This window comes from Neovison vison, chromosome 1, assembly GCF_020171115.1.
Source record: "Neovison vison isolate M4711 chromosome 1, ASM_NN_V1, whole genome shotgun sequence".
NCBI classification, from domain to species: domain Eukaryota; kingdom Metazoa; phylum Chordata; class Mammalia; order Carnivora; family Mustelidae; genus Neogale; species Neogale vison.
This window is the reverse complement of record NC_058091.1, coordinates 194,970,204-194,991,208: the sequence shown is the minus strand read 5'-3', so window position 1 is coordinate 194,991,208 and position 21,005 is coordinate 194,970,204. Positions and strand designations below refer to the sequence as shown.

At 43.8% G+C, this 21,005-nt stretch overlaps 1 protein-coding gene across 2 annotated transcripts in view; it reads left to right on the top strand.

Annotated features, from left to right (window-relative positions):
- Window positions 1–9,257: 9,257 nt before the first annotated feature.
- Window positions 9,258–21,005, top strand: part of RGMB (repulsive guidance molecule BMP co-receptor b) — a 29,456-nt gene continuing 17,708 nt past the window's right edge. The window contains exons 1-4 of one of the 2 annotated variants that reach the window (XM_044264998.1): window positions 9,258–9,281; window positions 10,253–10,328; window positions 13,545–13,816; window positions 19,354–19,862. In XM_044264998.1, coding sequence (XP_044120933.1) covers window positions 10,324–10,328; window positions 13,545–13,816; window positions 19,354–19,862 — 786 coding nt within the window. In that variant the 5' untranslated portion in view covers window positions 9,258–9,281; window positions 10,253–10,323. Of the gene's footprint in view, window positions 9,282–10,252; window positions 10,329–13,028; window positions 13,045–13,544; window positions 13,817–19,353; window positions 19,863–21,005 lie in introns of those variants that run through there. The other variant, XM_044265009.1, reaches the window with a different exon arrangement.

Here is a 21,005-nt window from a genome sequence, read left to right as displayed (position 1 = left end):
GGGGAGCCTGCTTCCTCCTCTCTCTCTGCCTCTCTCTCTGCCTGCCTCTCTGCCTGCTTGTCATCTCTCTCTGTCAGATAAATAAATAAAATTTAAAAAAAAAAAAAAGAAAGAAAGAAATATGAGACTACATACCAGCCATGGATTACTTTAAAACCAAGTCATCTTTTGCCCAAAATAAAGGGAATGGTCTAAATCAGATTTCCAAACTTGCAAACAAAGTTTATTTCATATATACCATTACATTTTGCCAGTTTGGGCTACAGCTTGCTCTCACTCTTTTTGTCTTTTGTGCCTTAAATTTAACTTACAAGATTTCTAAACGTAATGTGTTCTTTCCTACCTAAAACCTCTTCTCCTCACTCTCTGAGATTCCTCATAAATATAATTTGAAGTCCACGGTTTCCAGTGTCTTTCGCAAAGGCCTACATTTCTTGTTACTTCTCTAACTACTTTGATCAAAAGTTGGTTGTCCAGAATTTCATATGAAAGGTGAGGCACTCCATGAGGTTAAGACGTGAAAATCTAAATCAGTAACCTCTTACACTATAACCAAATGCGCCATTTCGTGTATTTTACTGTGTATAATCACCAAAAAGACTTTCAGATATCTTTAGGAGACCTTACTAAAGAAAGGTATGCTTTTTCTAATTCACTGGATACCTAAGTGCCCACGGGAGAGAGATCATATGATGCACGTGAGACATGTGAATATGAACTCAATCCTGAGGCGCACCCAGCAGTCTGTTGTGATTCAAGAGTCCTATCCCTGAGACCCAGAACATCTGAAGTGTCAGATGAAGGAAAACTTGGCTCCAATTTCATTAAAATAGATTTTTAGTAATACAAATGCTGTTGAAGATGAAAATTCTTACATTAAAAAATAATAATTCAGAGACTTCCTCTGATTTCTGAAATAAAATTATTCAATCATGTATTTCTACAAGCAATGTGAGAGTTTAGGGCTAGATACAGCAAATATCTTGATGTCAGACAAGAAAATACTGAAGAGATTTTTGCTAGGAAGTCTAACAAAAACCTTAAACCCAAGACATCCAAAAACTGAACTCTTGCTTCTCCCCCAGACAAAATTTAACTTTACCCGAGCCCTGTGCTCCCACCCCTTTGCATTTAAAGAAGTGGATAACCCAAAGCACCACCCTGCGCTCAAATATTCCAAGATAAGCCATCTCTCCACTTCCTCAAGGACTCAAGTAACAGTCTTCTCCATCCTTCCTCATGACTCCTTCCATAAGACAACCTGAAGATTCCCTTGCCTCCCCGCCACTCCCTCAAAGCCCCTTTCTTTTTCCTTGAGAGGGTCCTTGTTTTTAATCATCTTTCTCCCTATTGCCACAGACTGAATAAAACCATCTCCTTAATTGTCTGGTGCATTTTGTTTTTCACCAGAAACCTGTTCCAACCCTCAGCTCGCCTGAGGCAGTCCATCTTGATGGTGGCTTAGGCCACACGCCTTAGGATCATCTTTGGCTTCTCATCCCCATCTGATCTATCAAGAAATCCTTTTGATTCGAACATCAAAACAGATCCAGAATCTAGCCACTTCTGAACAATTTCTTCAGTACCATTGATCTGATCCACTACCATCTTACATAGCTTATTAAATAACCGTCCTACTGGACTCTGAGCTTCCATCCTTGCTTCCATCCTTCCACCTTCCATCCTTGGGATATTCTCCACAAACCAACATGAACAAACTACTGAAATTTAAATCACCTAATCTCAAAGGTTTTCCACAGGTTCCTAAATTCGGTCAGAATCCTTACAGTGTCCTAGAAGTTCTCTGCAATCCAGGCCTCCATAGTATCTCTGACTTCATAACCTACCACTCTCCCTGGCTCACTCCGTTCTGGCAAATAAAACTGGCCTCTTTTCTCTTTCTTGAATATGCCTCAGAATCTTTGCCCTGGCTGTTCTTCTGCCTTGAGCTCCCTTCCTTCAGATAAGATACTTAGGTCATTCAATCAACTCCTCCAAGTATTTGTTCAAATGTCACTTTCTCAGTGAAGCCCACCTTAACCACCCTTTAAAACACTGGGCATACAAACCAGCATTCCACATCCCACTATCATGTTCTATTTTTCCCAGAGCACTTTGCTCCTCTAAATATACTCTAGAATGTTTTCCTGTTTATGTTTATTGTCTTTCTCTCTCAAGGAGGGAGAGGAATTTTTATGTTTTATTCATTGATGTATTTCTTAGTTCCCAACTCTATTCTCTTTCATTGATATATCCGTAGTACATAGAAGAGTTTTGGTACATAGTAGGTGGTTTAATAAATATTTGTTGAAAGATTGGCCAGATAACTAACTCGACTGATTGAATGAATAAGTAACACATAATAATACTAACTGTCTCTCTATAGTAATAATGAACGCAGTACTGCAGTTGTGCACTGATGACCTGGATTGTTTTCCATTACGACTCTGTTGGACTTTTTCCATATCCCAGTTCTCTTTCCAGGCTCTGAATGTGGTAGGAAACACTAGTATTACCGTATATCTGGAAGCATAGACAACTCTCATGCATGACCATAGTCACACAGTCCTAAGTAATAAGGAAATGGCAGAAGCTAAGTTGTGAATCAGGCAAGAGTATGTCCATAAGACAAATTCTGTTTGTGAATTCGTTAGAAACTTAGAGGCCTCCGTTTGAAGGAGTGTGTACCAAAACCTGTACTTCGAAGATCAAGCCATAGGGTACTACTGGGCATTCAATCAAGTCCACAATGTTCATTCAGGTCTTGATAATAAGAGTTGTAGGGAGTAGCAGAACGTGAGTTGGGGAAATTAGAGACTCTTCAGCTCTCTGCACCCCTGAGGAGAGATTCTTGATCGGGCTAGAACGGATCACAGGTTTTATATAAAATTTCTAAAAATAATTTTTGAAAAATATTTTATTTATTTATTTATTTGAGAGAGAATGAGTGAGCAGGAGGCAGAGGGAGAGAGAATGTGAAGACTGTACAGTGAGCTCAGAGCTGGACATGGAGTTGTTCCCACAATTGGAAAACCATTACCTGAACCAAAACCAAGAGTCAGAAGCTTAACCGACTGAGACACCAAGGTGCCCCTCTAAAAATAAGTCTTAAGGGTTTTTTCCCAACCAGTTCATTTTCAATTCACCTATTACTTACACTAATTTTATTTGTCTGTGGCTTAAACACTTTAGGATGAATCTGTGTGCATTCTAACAAGACTGCCCAGTAAATAATCTAGAACAATAAGTCTGAAGGAAACAACTGGGGCTTAGAATCGGAAAGACTCAGTTCAAACCCTGTACCAACCACTTACTAAGTATGTTTGGGCGTGTTCTTAAATCTTTTCATTTCAATTTCCTCATCTAGAAAATGAGAACAATAATCTGTGCTTCAGAGCAGTTGTAAGGGTGCAGATAGATTTCCAGAGAGTCACATACCAGGTGGTGCTCCTGTTAGCAATTAAATAAATGCTGCCTTCATTTTTCTATCTTCCTGAGGTGTGGGACCAACCCAGAAGTCTCCCTCATTCAAATGCCAACTGGGAATTAAAGAACTCTGCTTAAATTGCTAAAAATTCTACCAGCTTTAGGGACTTTCTGCCGTAGGTTTTTCTGCTCCTTGAACGCTCCAAGATTGGACTTTGACCTCTGCCTGGAAGCCTTTGTCCCTTTTCATTACAGGCCTTCATTACTGATGTGGTATCTCAGAAAGTCCCTTTCAGTAATGGTGGCTTCTTCTCGGCCGTCTTACTCTGTATCATAGCCCCCTGTTCCTTAAACTCTATAGCATTATTAAAGCTATTTTGTTCGTTAACTTGTTTACCTCTTTATTCTCCCACCACCACCAGCGTGCACATTCTTGAGGGCCTTGTCTGAATTGTTTACAGCGCTATCCCCAGGACTTGGAAGACTGGTAGGCTCATTAGTGAGTGCTCATAAATCAGTTGCTTAATAAAAAAATTAGAAAGGATTTATCTAGTCAGTATCAGATCCTGGCTTTAATAAGGAGCAAGTATCCCGGATGCTGACTGCTTACCAGGGGCTCTGATGCATGCATCCCCTCTCCCCCATGGACCCTGCCCCCAGGGCACAGGGAAAAGGGAAGCTTCATCCAGTTCACATAGATTCCTCAATCACTCACCCATTCCTCACATTCTTTGTTGATGGACAGTCCCAACTGAGACAGCTGAAGCGCACATTAACTACTCAACAGCAAGAACCTGACCTCCGATGATCCTTTCCGACTCCTAAACTATCCTCTTCTTTTGAAACAAACACCACTCCTGAATTCAGCCAGATTTATTTCACTCAAGCTTCTGATAAACATGGAGTTTTCATCCCTGAATTCATTGTTGGGCTTGAGTCTAGCCTTGATTCTGGCACAAACACTATCTGAGCCTCTGATACAGCTTGGATGATTCGAAATGATGGGATGATGAAATATGAGAAAAGAAGGAAGAGAAAACTTATTATTTTCATACTTGTGATTATTTGAACAGATTCCTTTGGTCCCACTACTGTTCCAATTTATTAAATTGAGTTAAAATGTATATTTTTGGAATTTTCTCTAGCATTGATAAAGTATAAACATAATCATCTATTATATTAAAACAGCAACTAAAATTCTTAATTGGTAGTGTTGACTAATAGAATAGAGGGTATCCAGTTTCCCATATACCTTAGATTTCATGGAATCTCAAGGATTGCAGTATATTCCATTCTATAATATTTTTATAATGTTCTTGCCACTCTTGTTCTTACAAGTGAGTGTCCGGATAGAGATTCTGCCTCTAAAAGAAACTATAAATTACCGTGGTAGGTCTAAACTGGTTCACAGAAGAATAATGTTGCATTTATTTACGTCTCTAAAAAGGTAATTTTCCAACTTCTGGGAGTTTATTTTTTATAGAGCAAATATAATATAAGAGTGGATATATACTTTGCCTCTTAAACTTTTTATTATAAGATCTAGAAAAGATAGTCTGTGTGTATAATGACTGCAATTGAAATAATCAACAAATATAACAGGGAAATGGCTGGTCCCTGCAGTTTCATGTTCTACTCTTTTGCACTGTGCTGGATGGCTAAAAGGTTCATGACAAAAGATTTTCTAATAGCACACAGGCAAAAAAAATATGGTTTTTCTCCTGACACTTGAAGGAGATTATGGTCCATTTTTTGAATTGTATTTTTTCATGACTATTGACTTTATTAATTTAATATACCTTCATTTACCTATTTTATTGTATACATATGCAGGGATATTTTAGTAGTGCAGGATTTCTCTAGAAAATTAGACTTACATTGCTGACAGAATGAAACAGTGTCATGTTTTGATATTATTTCATTTATTTGTTTGTTTTCTTTGTTCAATAGCTCTGTGTCTAGATGTTTCATTTTTTTTAATTTGCAATTTACCAGAAATTCTTTACCTTCACTATCATATGAGCTGATGGTTCAAGTCAGTGGTCTTACCTCTTTGTATAGAGGGAAAAAGCACAGCAAATTCTCATCCTTTTAAAAGCAGAAGTAGCTCTTGGATCCTTTACATGGTTACTCAATTTAAACAATAATCCTCTCAAACAAAACAGGCATTGATGAACTTCAATAATATTTATCTAAATAAACTATTTTTCTTTTTTTTTTTTTAAGATTTTATGTATTTATTTGACAGAGAGAAATCACAAGTAGATGGAGAGGCAGGCAGAGAGAGAGAGGGAAGCAGGCTCCCTGCCGAGCAGAGAGCCCAACACGGGACTTGATCCCAGGACCCCGAGACCATGACCCGAGCCGAAGGCAGCGGCTCAACCCACTGAGCCACCCAGGCGCCCCATAAATAAACTATTTTTCTTAATCACATGTAGAAAGCAGTATTTCTCCTAGCATTATTTTATAAATGTTCTCTTTCTTACCAATCTTATTAGAAGTACTATTAATATTTAAAATAGTATAATTTATTAGCAATAATAATAATTCTCAAACATTATAAGTACATAAAGGAATTGTCAAATTGAGAATCAATCTGAAGCTAGAGAAGAATTTCAACAAAATATACAGGAAAACCAAAACAAGAAACACTAGAAAACAGATTCATATGCTACAAGATAATTGAGATGACACCCCCAAACTGCAAAAGGAAAAATTGAGAAACATCAAAAGTAAGCAAATTATGTATGATCTTAACAATTGGAGAGTGTGATGTATACATTAGCTGAACATTTTAAAAACTGAAGTTCTATCACATTTAAGTGGAAATTCAGAAGATGGTGCAAAGACACAGTGCATCTTCAGGTCTCTTAACAGTCAACAGACAAATGCTCAGTCGATTTTACCGAAAAGTGACTTCCTAACCCCTTTCTATTCCCGTCTTTGGCTTATATTGGTTGGTAGGAGAAAAAAAGAAAGATTCAGGTAAGATAAGAGAAAAAATAGTAGAGCATTAAGCAAGATAAAAAATTTGGGGAGAAAAAATAAACTATGTCCTTTTACTAATGGAACATCCAAAGTCCAATTAGGAATATAGTAGTTTATAGAATGTATGAATGGGACCGTGGGTGGGTCCCATTCAAAACAAATGAAAGAAACCATATTAGATAAGCACAAAATATTTTCTCACCACTATTGTTAAAGAACCTTTTTTCCCCCAGTGAAAAGTGTACTCTTTAATGGATACTTTTTTAAAGTGTGCATTGCTATGAAAGCTAAGCAATTTTGAAATTTTGGTTGAAATTGAAGAAGCAAGAAATTTGTAATTTAAGAATTAATACTTGATTGTGAAATTTCACCCTTTTTTGTCTTGGTTTCAGAAAAGATTCCACAGAAAACAGCCCGGGGTTGCCTAGAGGGAGAACTAAGCCTCAAAGTTCCAAAGTGGACAGTGAATTGAAAATCTTGGAAAGTGTTAGGAGGCTAAGGAAAAGGTGAATGTATTGATTTAATGAATGCATTTACATGATGATTGACAAGTGAGCATCCAGGTTCCACTGCCCAATATTTCTGGGAAAGGAAGGGTGGGAAGAGGATTCTGGCAGCTTGTGCCTACTATTTCCATGCCATCCAGACCACTTGAGCAGAGAAGTAGGGAGGGACTAGGTCTGCATTAGGTAGGAAATAGATCACAAAGCTTGCTTTGAACTCTTGTTCACCACTTATTTATGTATCAGCTTGTCTTTGTGTTGGTAGAAGGAAAAAAGAAAAAGAAAAACATAAGACTGGCCTTTAGATTCTGAATCAAAGCTCTGCTCTGCTGATTGCTGGTGTGGCTTTTCAAAGGCAAAGCAAGTGGGGACATTGAAATTCCTTGTTTCTCTGGACCTGGAGCTGAGGGACTTTTATTTTGGTTTAGGTTTGTTTGTTTGTTTAATTCTAAGTATCAAGAACACGATTTTTCAGTGTATCTTACATTTATCTTAAAATATTCCCAGTATTTTTTTTTTTCCAATTTGATCGGCACTGAGAGAGATTAAAGCAAGGTGAGAAAACATTTTAAAAGGGAATCTGGGGGTGCCTGGGTAGCTCAATGGGTTAAAGCCTCTGCCTTCGGCTCAGGTCATGATCCCAGGGTCTTGGGATCCAGCCCCGCATCTGGCTCTCTGCTCAGTAGGGAGGCTTCCCCCCACCACCCTGCCTGCCTCTCTGCCTACTTGTAATCTCCGCCTGTCAAATAAATAAATAAAATCTTTGTTTAAAAAGGGGGGATCTGTAGGTGTGAGGAGGCTTCCCTTGTGACCTAATTTCAGAACCGGAAGGAACCAAACCACTGCCCCTAACACACACTTTCTTGATAGTGACCTCTAGTTCAAAGACATTAAATCAGTTGCCCAAGAGTCCCACTCAGAAAGTCAAGTCAAGACCCTCCTCTCTGGATTTCCACTTTGTCCTCTTTATGCTGCCCTATGCTGCCTCTAGCGTTAGATCAAGAAATTATAAGGAAGAGTGGGGACAGAAGAGAAGCAAAGCTGGAGAGGGTCAAAGATATTTCTAAGGAGATTTAAAAAAAAAAAAAGTGGAATCCCTAAGTCAAGATGCTGCAACCTTTCCCTGGACAAAAAAAAAAAAAAAAGATAAAATAAAAAAGAAAGCACCCTGCTGGTCCTAGCATTGAAGGCACAGAACAATAGCTACCTCTGAATACCTGTGATGCTTACTTTTAACTTTGAAAGATCAGCCTAGGGGGAGAAAGTTAATCCCTTCCTTCTTGCTTTCCACACCTTCTCCTCTGACTCAAGTGATTGTCGTTCCCCGAACATTTCGTGGACTTCTTTATAACCTACTTCCTCACCTGGGTCTTAGACGTCTTTTCAACTCTCCCCCCCCCCCCAATCACAATTCGCAAATCGTTATCCTGGGCTTTCGTAAGCTGAAACATCCACATTGGCACCTTGGGTGGACAGGATAGGTCGCTGGATTCATTTCAGCGAAAGTCCAGAGACCATGCCCGCCACTACGCCAACCCCCTCCCGGGCCCCGCCACAAACACCCACCATTTATAGACACTCGGGAGACCCTCAGAGATCATTTATGTAGAAGAAGGGGTGCATTTTGTGGCGGCTGGTGCACAGCTGATGAAAATCGTGGAAAGGCGGGCGGGGGACTCCATCTGTGCCTCTGCCAAGGCGCCGAGCGGGAACAGCCTGCACGCATCCGCGGCCGGCCTGCCCCAAGACGGCTGCCACGATCACCAACCCGGAATCGGCTGGTCCTGCGGGTGGGCAAAGGCAACGCGGCGGGGTGGAAGGCGGCGCGGAGGGTGGCGCTGGCAGCGTGAAAGGCCTCTTTGTGCGGGACTTGGGGGTAAGGAGGCGGTGAGCATGGAGAGCGGAGCGGGGACCCGGAGGCTGGGACTCTGGGACGCCGGTCCCCGCCACTCATCGGCGGCGCCGGAAAGATCCGGGTAGTGCCTACAGGGGGCGGTGTGGGGCTGGAGGGGGTGGGTGAAGGCCCCTCGCTTGGTCTTCTTTGAGACCTAAGGCGAGAGAAAGACACTTCGAGAACGCGGGAGGGAACTGAGTGATTTGCCTCCCCGCCCCCTTCCCTGGGTGGCCGAGAGATCGCGCTGGCTGGAAGGGCGCAGCCCCTCGTCCGGCGCTCACTCAGCAGTCAGGGAGGCGAGAAAGCGGCCCCCGAGGCGGAGCCTCCGTCCTGCCCCCGGGTATCGCTGCCCCCACCTGGGGGAGAGAGGGGGGGCGCCACGCTGCCCTCCCTCTGCGCCCCCACCGCGTGGCTTGCGGCTTATTTTCCCAGCTGGCAAGCGTCGCGCTGCAGACAAGGGAATGCCTGTGGTGAGTTGTTTATTTTGTCGAAGTTTGCGGTGGGCCAAGGGGGACGTGGGGGGCGAGCAGCCGGCAGAGGCCCGGACTGTTTTGTTTAGGTCTTGGTCCACCTGTGTGGTATAAATCTGCCAGCCTCAGGGCGGCGGGGGACCAGGGTGAGAACACCCCAACGCTCCAAAAGGCTTCTCTTGCAGACCTAGAACCACATTTGATTCTCCACTCCTGGAATCGGCTAGATCCTAGCTGGCACTACTCCCCGTACCTCGGATCATTGCTTCCTGTCCCTGCTGCGTAAAGGCGCTGTAAAGGACAGTCAGTACCTATGACCCAGGGACAGCTGTCCATAGAAGTACCTCCAGGGTACCCTTCCCCATTTCTTGAAGATAGGCGAGCTGAGTATGTGATATGAGGGGCGCTCTTGAAACTAGTGGGAACTTGTTTTGGCGACTTGCGGTGTGAAGTCCGTTCAGGCGTGTCGGGTCTGCGGAGTACCACAAACTGGGATCCAGATTGGCCAGAGTTTCCTAGACTTGAGGCTGGGGGCGGGGGCGGGGAGGAAGGTAAGCGGTTGGCTCCCAGGGGAACCCAGAGGAACCCCCCCAGGGCTGATGACAGTCACCACCGCGGCCGCGTTTGCCTGGAAGAAAAGCCTAAATACATTAGCGAGCTGGTAAAGCTTTTAAGATCTTCTCGGGAGTCAGTGGCTGGCTAATGAGAGGTTAATTTTGTTTGGAAGAGAAGGCTGCGCTGGTTTCCTGAGATAAATGGACAGGAAGCGCATTACCTCCGCGCGCTGGCAAGCGGTTCCCAAATGCTTTTTGCACCTGCCGCTTTGAGCGGTGTGATCCGCTGCAGAGCCCGCAGGGATCGTGGGCGCCGGCTGTGTACTCTCGGGTGATGAGCCCCACTCACGCCCCGGGCCCCGTCCTTCCGGGGGCGCAGCGCTCACGCCAGGCTCTGGGGTCTTCTCTCACACCCAGGTCCTGCGTGCTCCAGAGCTCGGGGGCCCCCTGATCCCGTCAAGCCCCCTCCAGGATCGGAAGGGTTAAGAATGATGTAAGTACAATCCACTAGCTGCTTGCTGCTGGGCTGTTTCAGCCCCCGCTTTGTGGTCACCCTGGACTAGAGAGCTGGGCGGGGATGGGATGGGGGGCTTACTCTAGAATGGGTTGCACAAATCGTTATCGCGGTCAGCTCCCTAGCTCCTCTGTCCTAGATGAGCCCTTCGTATTAGATGTCTGGAAATGGAGATAAATCAACAGGGGAATAGTTAAGACAGCGTGTATAATAGGTTCAGGAAAAGAAACTTCTCATTCTTATTCAGAATCCATTCATGTTGTTGGCATGTGTTTTAATTCTGTTCACTTACACGTTCATACCACCGGGATGCTTTGCTGTATCCTCTAATTGTGCTGTTCTGGTCTCATCTTTCCTTCCTGAAAACAAAGATGAAGAGAGAAAGAGTACAAGTAACAAGAAATAGGGTGGGTGTGTGAGCTGTGCAAGCTGTCACGTCATGATTTTTTTTTTTTCTGATTAAGATGTAAGACTTCTATAAGTCATTGACTTTATGGGAGGAAAATCCCCAGATTTTTCTTTACAGAATCTTAAAATCCTGCTTAACTTAACGGTATTCGAGCCGGAGGAATGGATGCGCTATAAGCGACCATTCACCACGCTCTTGCTTTCCAAGCCCGTTCGGGATCTTGCTAACAGTCCGAATTTACCCTGCGAGTATGTCAACTGACCTAAAGACTTGAAAACAGGAACCACCTTGCGGTTTAATTGTGAAAATTAACATTTTACTCAAGCAGGCTGAACACTTATGTGGTAATAAAAAATGAATTGTTAGCCTTATAAATCTTGGGCTTGTCAAATTTTACAACAGATGAGCAATAAAGCACCTTAGAAAAAAATGAAGTTTTCCCTCTGAAATACAGTTCCATTTCTATACAAGAATTTGTAGTGGCTCAAGGATGCCCTCTATTGATAAAATAATTTAGAGCACTGTGGGTTTAAGGAACAGGATAAGGAGGTGGGGGAGAAGTGGCAGGCGGGAGAAACAGTGAAAGTAATGATAGCGGAAAAAACCCCACCTAAACTGAATTTGATCTTAACTTTTGGTTATGTGTTTTGAAGTATGATCAATAAAGTGGCATGCTTCTTTCATAGGGGTCGAATTAAATCTTGGGTTAAGGGAAAAGAAACATCTTATTGTTAGTTTTTGTTAGCAAAATACTTTGAAAAAATGCCCAGATTTGGTTTCTGTTAAAAGATGTTTACCAGCATTTCACTAATTTCAGTTCATGTGTTTCATGTAAGAATTGCAAGAGAATAAATTTTTGGTCTCATAGTATTTACTCCACAATACTATCTAAAAATCATTATCAGATAACTCTGCCTGCGAAAAGTCATTTCTCCAGGCAACTCTGAAGCTATTATTAAGTATATTATGGATATACACAAGGTTTGGATTATATCTTGGGCAGTGAAAGGTGTGTTTACCACTTGAGTCATCATAGTATGTAATAGGTAAGTAATGAAAAGTTACAGTAAAAATAGATAGACATCCTTCATTAGGGACCTAGTGGTTTGTACAGTTCATAATGTGTCTAATGAGAAAGCCGGGGTGATCGAAGGGTTGCCCTCAATTATCCTAGTCCATTGATTAGCACATTGTTACATGTGGAGTATTAACGTGTCGGTGGTTGATACGAAATTGCTAATTAGAGATTATGAGTAGTGAACCGGTACGGTTGCAAACTGCAATTTGGCTAGAAGTGAATTTAAAACGGCAACCCGGAGCCCCTCGGAGGAATGGCAAAGGCAAGGACAGTGGAAGTAGCTCCTAGCCTTTGAAGCCATTCTTTAGATTAGATACCACTTCGCACCTCCTGATAACAAATTGGAACCTGTCATCAACCTCACAACATGCTTTCCTGTGACAAGATTTGGCAACCTTTTTCCTGGCACACGACTGGGTCTTTCCCCCCTCGTTTTTGGATCTATCCAAAGTGACAAAAGTAGAAAGTGACCTGCCATTGAATTACTATGCTAATAGACTAAGAAAATTCGTGGAAAAGCCGCCGAGCAACAAGAAACGGTGGCGTAATTACTCCACACTGCATTAAAAACTCACCATCCTCATTAACCTAATTACATTGTAACCGAACACGTTGGAGTTCGCCCACTCTCAAGACTCCTCCCCGCTGCTTTCAGGAAGGGAAATGTCAGAGGAACAATAACGCCAGAGCCTAGCACAAGCCGCCCGCGAATTCCGCCGGGGGCTGGTGGGTCCCTTCCCAGCCCGTCCGATCTGTTCCGGACCGCAAGTTGCGTCCGGATTTCCAACGCCTCTGGGCGCTTGCTTTACAAAAGGTGGAAAAGGCTCGGAACGCGGTTCCGCAGATGTGATTGGCTGCGAGGGGACCTGCCGCACGACTCCGGGTAAAAGCGCCCGCTTCCTCTAAGGAGCCGGAGCTGGAGCGGGAGGGGAACAGAGTGGGGGTGATTTAAAACACACACACACACACACACACCAAAAAACCTTCAGGGGAAGTTAAACCCAATCAACATTAATTAAAGGGGAAGTCAAAAGCCGGGTGCTTTTGTTAACGCCGACAAGAGAGTTGCCGTCGGCGGTTTCTGTCGGGCACAAGGAAACAGTAGATCGCGGAAAGGGGAGAGAAGCGGAGGGAGCAGGAGGGAGGTAGAGCCCGGACGCGGCGGACGGCACTCTCACCCTGCGGACGCGGAACTCGAATTACAATGAGTACGCTGAGGGCGGGAGGAGGTGCGGGGGGCGGGCGCTTTGGGCCCTGCGAGTGGCGGGCTGGGCCCAGAGGTCCCGCGCTTCCAGCCAATGGGGTTGGAGGGAGGGGCTAGGCCGGAGGGGTGGGGACGACGTGGATTGGCGCATGTAGGGAGGGCGGGGCGGCAGTGCGGGGCTGAGATTGATTGACCGCAGGTCCGCCGCGCAGAGATATCCGGGATGCCAGCGGCTTCTCGTTAGGGCTGGGCGCGCCTCCGGTGGGTCCACGCCCGCTTAGCCCACGCTGGCCGGGACCCGGGCGCCCGCGCTTTTGGGGCCGGGCTCAGCGCTAAGCTCACGGTCTTTGTGTCTTTTCTCCCGCCCCCTCTGCCCCGCCCGCCGCCTCCGGCCGCCGCGATGCCGCTGCGCCCCGTTGCCGCCGCCGCCGCCGCTTCGCTCCGCCCGCGGCGCGCTTTTCGCTGCGGCGGTGGCGGCGGCCCGTACCCGACGCGGGCCTGAAGGAGGAAGAAGAGGAAGCGAGGAGCGTCCCCCAGTCCATGCCGCAGCCACGGCCACGGCCACGAACCCGACACGGCGCCCGCACCGCCGCCCTCGCCCGAGCCCACGAGACCTGCATGGACGGGCATGGGCTTGAGAGCAGCACCTTCCTGCGCCGCTGCCGCCGCCTCCGCTGCCGCCGCCGGGGCTGAGCAGCGCCGCCGCCCCCAGCTCTGCCCGCCGCCCCTGGCGTTGCTGCTGCTGCTACTGCTCAGCCTCGGGCTGCTCCACGCAGGTATGAGGCGCGCGCGCGAGGGGAGCCAGCCCGGGGCCGAGTGCTTTGTTCCCAAACACCCCGGTCCCGAAGGCACACGTTGGGGCAGAAGGGCGGCGTGGCGTGGCGTGGCGTGGCGAAACGGGAGAGGCCTCCTGGGCTCCAGACCTGCACCTTTGCCGGGCTCGGGGCGCGGCGGCAGGAACACACCCGCGGGGTCGAGCGGCGCGCCCAGGGCGCAGTGGAGAGGCCTCTTTCCCTCCCTCCTTTTCCCTCCCTCCGGTTTCCCCGCCTTCGACTGGGACCGTTGGTAAATCTCCTTCCCAACAGCCGCTTATCAAAGATTTAGAGCGCGGGGGCGGCGGGGGCTGCGCCCCCGGGACAAATGTTCCGGGTGCTTTATTGCTCACTTTCTCGGTGTTTACTGAAAGTCAGGCTGGGATCAGGTTTCCGCCGCCGCCGCCGCCCCCTTCGAGGGGAGACCCGGAGCCTTGTGCTGCTTCTCTGGAGTTGGGGGTGGCCGTGAGGGGGAGAAATGGCCCCACGTGTAGAGATTCTCAGCGGAATTTGAAAACCGGGGGGTGAATCTCGAAGTAACTGAAACGTCTTTAAAAGAGGAATTTCTTTCGTATTTGCGAAAGCTGCTTTTAATTCAGCTTTCACCCTCTTTGGGGGAAACTCGTGCTTTGTGGCTCGCCGCGTGTTTTCGGGTTGCCGGAGGGGGTTGACAGATCTCACAAGGCTCTCTGGAGGTCGCGCTTCCCCGGTGGAAGCCAGGAGCGAGTTGTCTGGTCTTAGCGAAGTAGGCCCGCAGACGAGCCTTCTGGCAGGTGGTACTTATTTTTCTTGTGAAATAAGTTGCGTTAACACAATGTTCTGTGTGAGTTGTATCTCAATAAAGCCTGGGGGGGGTACTTAGGACCTTCTTTTTAAGTAAGGACCACGTCTAGGAGTTTGTCTAAAGAATTTATTCAGTGTCAGACTGAAAGATAAATTCTGTTTTGAGAACAACTAGAGCATGAGATAAGTTTTTCTTCGGGACTTTTTTTTTTTTTTTGTCCTGTATTTTATGACCACAGTCTCAACGGCTCTCTGATCTGGAGAATCCTGAACTGTAATGTCACCCAACTGTGCCCAACTGTGTGGAGTAGTATTTGTTTATTAAGTCATAGCAGCCTTGCTAAAAATCTGGGAGGTCTTCTAAGTCATGGGAGGGGGGAAAGTGGCATTTGAGGAGACTTAATTTACTTTTCGGAATTTGCATTGTGATGGAACAGCTGCGTTTTAACACTCGCTTGGGAAACATAGGGTGGGGTAGTAAGTGATTAAGTAAGTGATAGTAAGTGATAAACCTTACCGTGATTAAGGTTTTAAATGAGTGACTTTAGAATCTTAGTAATGTCAACCTGTTTATGGTCACATGGAAATTTTTAATCATGTGTCAAAAGCTACATTCGGGAGTGTTTTGTGTGAAGAATCTGTCTTCTTAATGTCAAAGTGTATGTTTCTTGAAATGGAAATTGAAGTATTCTTTAGGACTGTGTGTCCCTCATGACTGCTTGGATATTGTTTCCCTTCCTTGTCAGAGGGTTCTAAGACAAAATTGGAATGTGGTCCTTGAAAACTTCTTTTCTGGCCAGTAATGAAAAACTTAAGTTGGTACAATGTTTAATGTAAGCTGCCTTATTTCAAGAATTTGGGGTGTGAAACTCCTCTCAGTATCTTCCTGGGTCTTCACTCAAGTCACCATTGGATTCTACCTAGAGTTTCCGTGGTGAGTGATACCTGTGGACAACTTGTTGGGGTGGTTTGGTTACAGAAAAAAAAGGGGGGAGCTGATTTCTTTGAAGAGTGTTGGTATTGAAATGCAAAGATTGTTTCTCTTCAGAGAGCCTAGTGGAGTGCTCTTTGCAGATGGGCTACCATATGTTTTATGCCTGGATCGGTATAATTTGCCTCGGCACCCCATATGGCCCTGCGTGTTAATTCAGCTTCAGCATATCTTATTTCTTTTATTATAAACTGGTGATTCTGCTGCAAATTCACTCGTGCAGTCCTGGCCTCAAGGAAATGATCTTGAATGGTGAGGTCTTTGAATCATTAACGAAAGCTGTAGACCCACAAATCCTTTAGCACTTTCATTAACTGGAATGAAAACACTATCACACCAATCATTGATCATCTGACTTGAAAAATGGAGACATCTGTAACAGCAGAGTTTGTTTTCTGCCCTAGGAAATAAAAAAGTCCTTTCATCCCCCCTCCCCTACATCCACTTTAAGCAAATCTCTACAATTCCTGAATGGAGATGCAATATAGGAGTTACTTGCTTACTCATACCCTTCATGGCTTTGTTGGCTACATCCTTGAGATTGTTTCTGCTCTGCATTGTCTTGGCATCTTGACAAGAAGCTTACTTTACCGCCTGTAACAGGCAAAGTGTGCGCTGTCATTATAAATTCATGAAGCCTGGATATTTCTGGGTGTATGCTGCGAATTAGTCATTATACAGGAGCCTGTGATGGGCCAAAACTGCTGACCCAGATGCACTCTCTAGTTAGTCCTCCTCTTTTCCCATCATCTCTATTTGAAAAGGCTGTTAGAAACCTCATCCCACGCAAAAGAACACAAGGAGTTCTATTTGATGTGACATTTCTCAAAAGAACTGGCACCTGCCTGCTGGGAAAAAGGGAGAGAGGAGGAGGACAAGGAAGGAAAAGGAGGTGGGAGTCGATATCCTACTTCTCTTCCGAACAGTTACATCTGCATCTCATGCTCTTCTTACTTTGGATATTTTATGACTATTTAAAATAATTATAAGTAAATGTATGCTCGGATAGATTTTATAGACCATAAAAAGAACAAATAGGCATTGCAAGTTTAGCGGAAAGTTCCTGTCCTGTCATTTATTCATAGTCTAGGAACTGTTCTTTACTCACTGATCTTGGCCCAGTTTTTATTTCCTTGCTTTCTGCTTGCTGTGAAATCTTATTTAAGAAGAAAAAAATAATAATTGATAGAAGAGTTGTCTTTTTTTAAGTTGTCAGCTATTGTTGTGAGAATCAGAAATTTAGAGCATCTGTGACCTGAGGAAGGAAAAGATTTGAGGAAAGGCACTTTATCCTGGACTTTGTTCTAGCTATTTATGATCCAGCCACGACAAGGCTTTTAATATCCCTTTGTCTTGATTGTTCCAGTATGTAAAATGGCTTTAATGTCTTTGAGGTTGTTGGTTGGTTTTTGGTTTTTGAAGTCAAACGGTTGAAAGGACTTGATCTACTTTGGAGAGAGGAATTCTGTAAATATAGGAGCTGCTTTTGTCAACTCTAGAATGAGCCAACATGAGATAGGCCAAACATATGAAGGTGTTTTTGTGTGTCTGTGTGTGTGTGTGTGTGTGTTTTTAATGGGATTTAGTGATAGCTGTAAGTCCATAGCCCCAAAACAGTAATTTTTTTTTTTTTTTTAACTCACATTAGAGCTCAATCTAGACTACATTTTTCCCTTCTTGGTCTTTGAAATGTAAAAACAGTGGGAGAGGTGGCTTGAGAGGTTGTCATCCCCCAGTCTTTTCTGCTTAACTCAAGCCAGAAACAGAGATTACAGGTTATTCCATTCAGGTTTAAAAGCACCTTAATATTCGAAAGATTATAAAGTATTTTTCTAAAATGATCCTTGGGTTAGTTTTAAGTCTTCGTCAGCTGAAGTCCTAAATCTTGATACTATCCTGAAATTTATCCCCACATCTTAAAATAATTACATATTTAACATATACTCTTTTTTCCCCATCACCTTGAATAAGAATTATAAAATATTTTATGCCTGGAGCAAATCACAAAAACCACCTCCTCTCATTTCTGAGCTGAGGAGTCTGAGACTTGAAAGTATGGAAAGTTTCTCCAGTTTAGAGACCTAAAAAGAATGTTTAAGTAACACAAAGTACGTGTTAAAATTAGTTTCTATAAAACTTGAGGTGGGTGTTTAGGAAAAGTATTTTCCTTTTCAGTAATTCTAGCATTCCCAGTTTATGGATCAGAATATAAAACTGGCGCACACAACTGACCTAGTATTGGCAATTCTTTTATCTTTTTATGCTTTGAGAGGTTTTTAATTTTTAAAAAAAGATTTTTTTTTTTTTTTTTTTTTTTTTTTTGAGAGAGGGTGTGCATGTGGTAGGGCAGGTGTGGTGGGGGAAGGCAGGCAGGAGGAGCAGAGGAAGAGGGACTAGCAGACTTCACAGTGAGCTGGGCATGGGACTCAATCCCAAGATGATGAGATCCTCACCTGAGCTGAAATCAAGAGTTTGGTGTTCAACCAGCTGAGCCACCCAGGCGCCTCTTAATTTTTTTATATGAGGAGCTAGTGGCAAAACATAATTTGAAAATTGACTTTTTAAAAAAGTAAGGCAGTTGGAGTTGGGGTTTTTTTTAATTATTTTAGCTTTGCTTTAATCATTAGATGTATCTGAACTGTTGACTTAAGGAAAGAAGTCATTTGTATATACTCTAAGAATTCTGTGTGTTGTAGTTCCCTGGTTCTCTTTCTTTTTAGATTTTATTTATTTATTTGACAGACAGAGATCACAAGTAGGCAGAGAGAGAGAGAGAGGAGGAAGCAGGCTCCGTGCTGAGCAGAGAGCCTGGATTTGTGGCTGGATCCCAGGACTCTGGGATCATGACTTGAGCCGAAGGCAGAAGCTGTAACCCACTGAGCCACCCAGGCGCCCCCCTGGTTCTCTTTCTAATAAAACAGTCGGTGGAATCAACTGTCCTTGCAGTATGATTTCAATCTGGTGTCCTTTTTGATTTAGTGTACCTTTCCTGATGACCTACTTGTGATCTGGGATCCAGTAGTGATGGATGTTAAGGGAGAAGTAAATACACAGCTTGATACAATGAGTCACTCTATCTTTTTTTTAAGAGAACAGATTTCAGAGCATCCAGGAGATTGTCAGTTAATGTACAGTTCCTTAATAAACACCCCTAAGGAAATACAGAATAACTTAGTACCTGGATTTTTTTCTTGTTACCCTGTAGCTGTACTAGAGTCAGGTAAAGGGGTTTTAACTAATCATGCTATAATTTAGGGGTCCCAACCTGAGGCGTGGAGCCTTAATTGTGGTTTTGTGCATAGACGCTATGCTTTCCAAAGCAAATGACTTACGCCCTTTCCAAAATCCAAACAAAGTTCACATCTTTGGCTTGGCCTTAGAGCAAAGGAATCTTTTTCAAAATCTGTAAACAATAGCAGGGGTGAAAAAGTACTCCATTTAGCCATTCCCTTATAATTTTCATGTAAGAATACTGGGCCAGACTCGTGTTCACTCACAGCAGCTCATGATTTCAAGTTTTAAGGTAACTAATTGCATGCAGTTTTTCTCCCAGTGGCTGAATTTGTGAGACACACGGAAGCACAATGCCACCCTATTTCTGAAGGCCTTCTTAAAATAGGAGGGTACGATATAGAACATTTTCCAAAGGAGGATGTCATTTTCTCATGAAGTTCAGGAAGTTGCAAAGCATTCAAAAAAATGTTGGGTCTTACCTTCTTTCTCATAGGTGACTGCCAACAGCCGGCCCAGTGTCGAATCCAGAAATGTAGCACGGACTTTGTGGCCCTGACTTCGCACCTGAACTCTGCCATTGACGGCTTTGACTCTGAGTTTTGCAAGGCTCTGCGTGCCTATGCTGGCTGCACCCAGCGAACTTCAAAAGCCTGCCGTGGTAACCTGGTATACCATTCTGCTGTGTTGGGTATCAGTGACCTCATGAGCCAGAGGAATTGTTCTAAGGACGGACCCACATCCTCTACCAACCCTGAAGTGACCCATGACCCTTGTAACTATCACAGCCACGCAGGAGCCAGAGAACACAGGGGAGGGGATCTGAACCCTCCTGGTTACCTTTTTTGTGGCTTGTTCGGAGATCCTCACCTTAGAACTTTCAAGGATCACTTTCAGACGTGCAAAGTGGAAGGAGCCTGGCCACTCATAGATAATAATTATCTTTCAGTTCAAGTAACGAATGTGCCTGTGGTCCCTGGATCCAGTGCTACTGCTACAAATAAAGTAAGTATACTTTTTTTCCTTCTGACTTGTAACTTGAAGGTGTTTGATTCTTAAGACAATTTTTTTTTTCCTTTGGACAATTCTTGAAGTATGATACAGAAGACCTAGTTTAAAAGGAACTTTTTCTTGTTTTTGGCAAGCAGTTAACAGGGTGAATGGAGGATTAAATGAAAATTTTTGTAAAGGATTTCTCACTGGAATCTTAGGGCTTATGTAAAATGTGGATCTAAGTTTAAGCAGTGATACAAAAAATTAAAAAAACACAAGTTGAGTTTCTATGAAAAGACACGTTGGTTTAAGGGGAAAATGTATACTTTTTTTGTGGTGTCTTTTTTGAGTGTGATTCTTGTCACTTTGGTTTCTAAATCCATATTCTGACTTTTCAGATGACTCACTTGGGTGTTCGGAGAAAGTTCTGAAACCTGGGGCAATAGCCCGTCAGGAAACATAATTTATTGGAAATTTGGAAACTGTAGTAAAAATACAATGGTATAGGCCAGCTTCCTAGTGGCACCCCAGAGTATTTTTGTTATTAACCTTGTCATGACTAAGCAATTTTAGAATTGGGTATTGTGGAGCAGTGATGTATAACGTGTATGTAATCTCAGGAAAATAATTTAATGAAGAAGCCGGGGGGAAAACTGACAAAAGTAAGTTCAGCTAACCCTGCCTGTCTGTATTCTTGTTTGTTTGTATGTTTGTTTGTTTTAAAGAAACGGATACCTAATAGAGTTCATTTAAACCAACTTTAAGGTGCCATTTTCAGTGCAAATGGGTGACTTGTTCCCAGCTGCCAGTGAGTACTAATTCAGGCGTTAGTAAGTAAATGTAGAGGTCAGAAAAGGTTTTCCAGAAGAAAGACTGTCCCAAGTAACCAGCTTCTTCCCAGTCTCCCCTAATCACAAAAATCACACAGAACTGTTTCATCTTGCTCAATTTCCTTTATTCATCAGTTGGTTTAGACTAAAATGTAATTGACAAGGATCAAGCTTACTAATATTTGTGACTGTTCTTTTGATTTCAGAACACCCTCCCTTGCCTCCAAACATGGGTGGCATGTTTTTTAAGTGAATTTGAATTATTTTACTTGGCATTTTGAGGAGGTAATTTTATAGCACCTCCAGAGATACCTAGAGACACCCA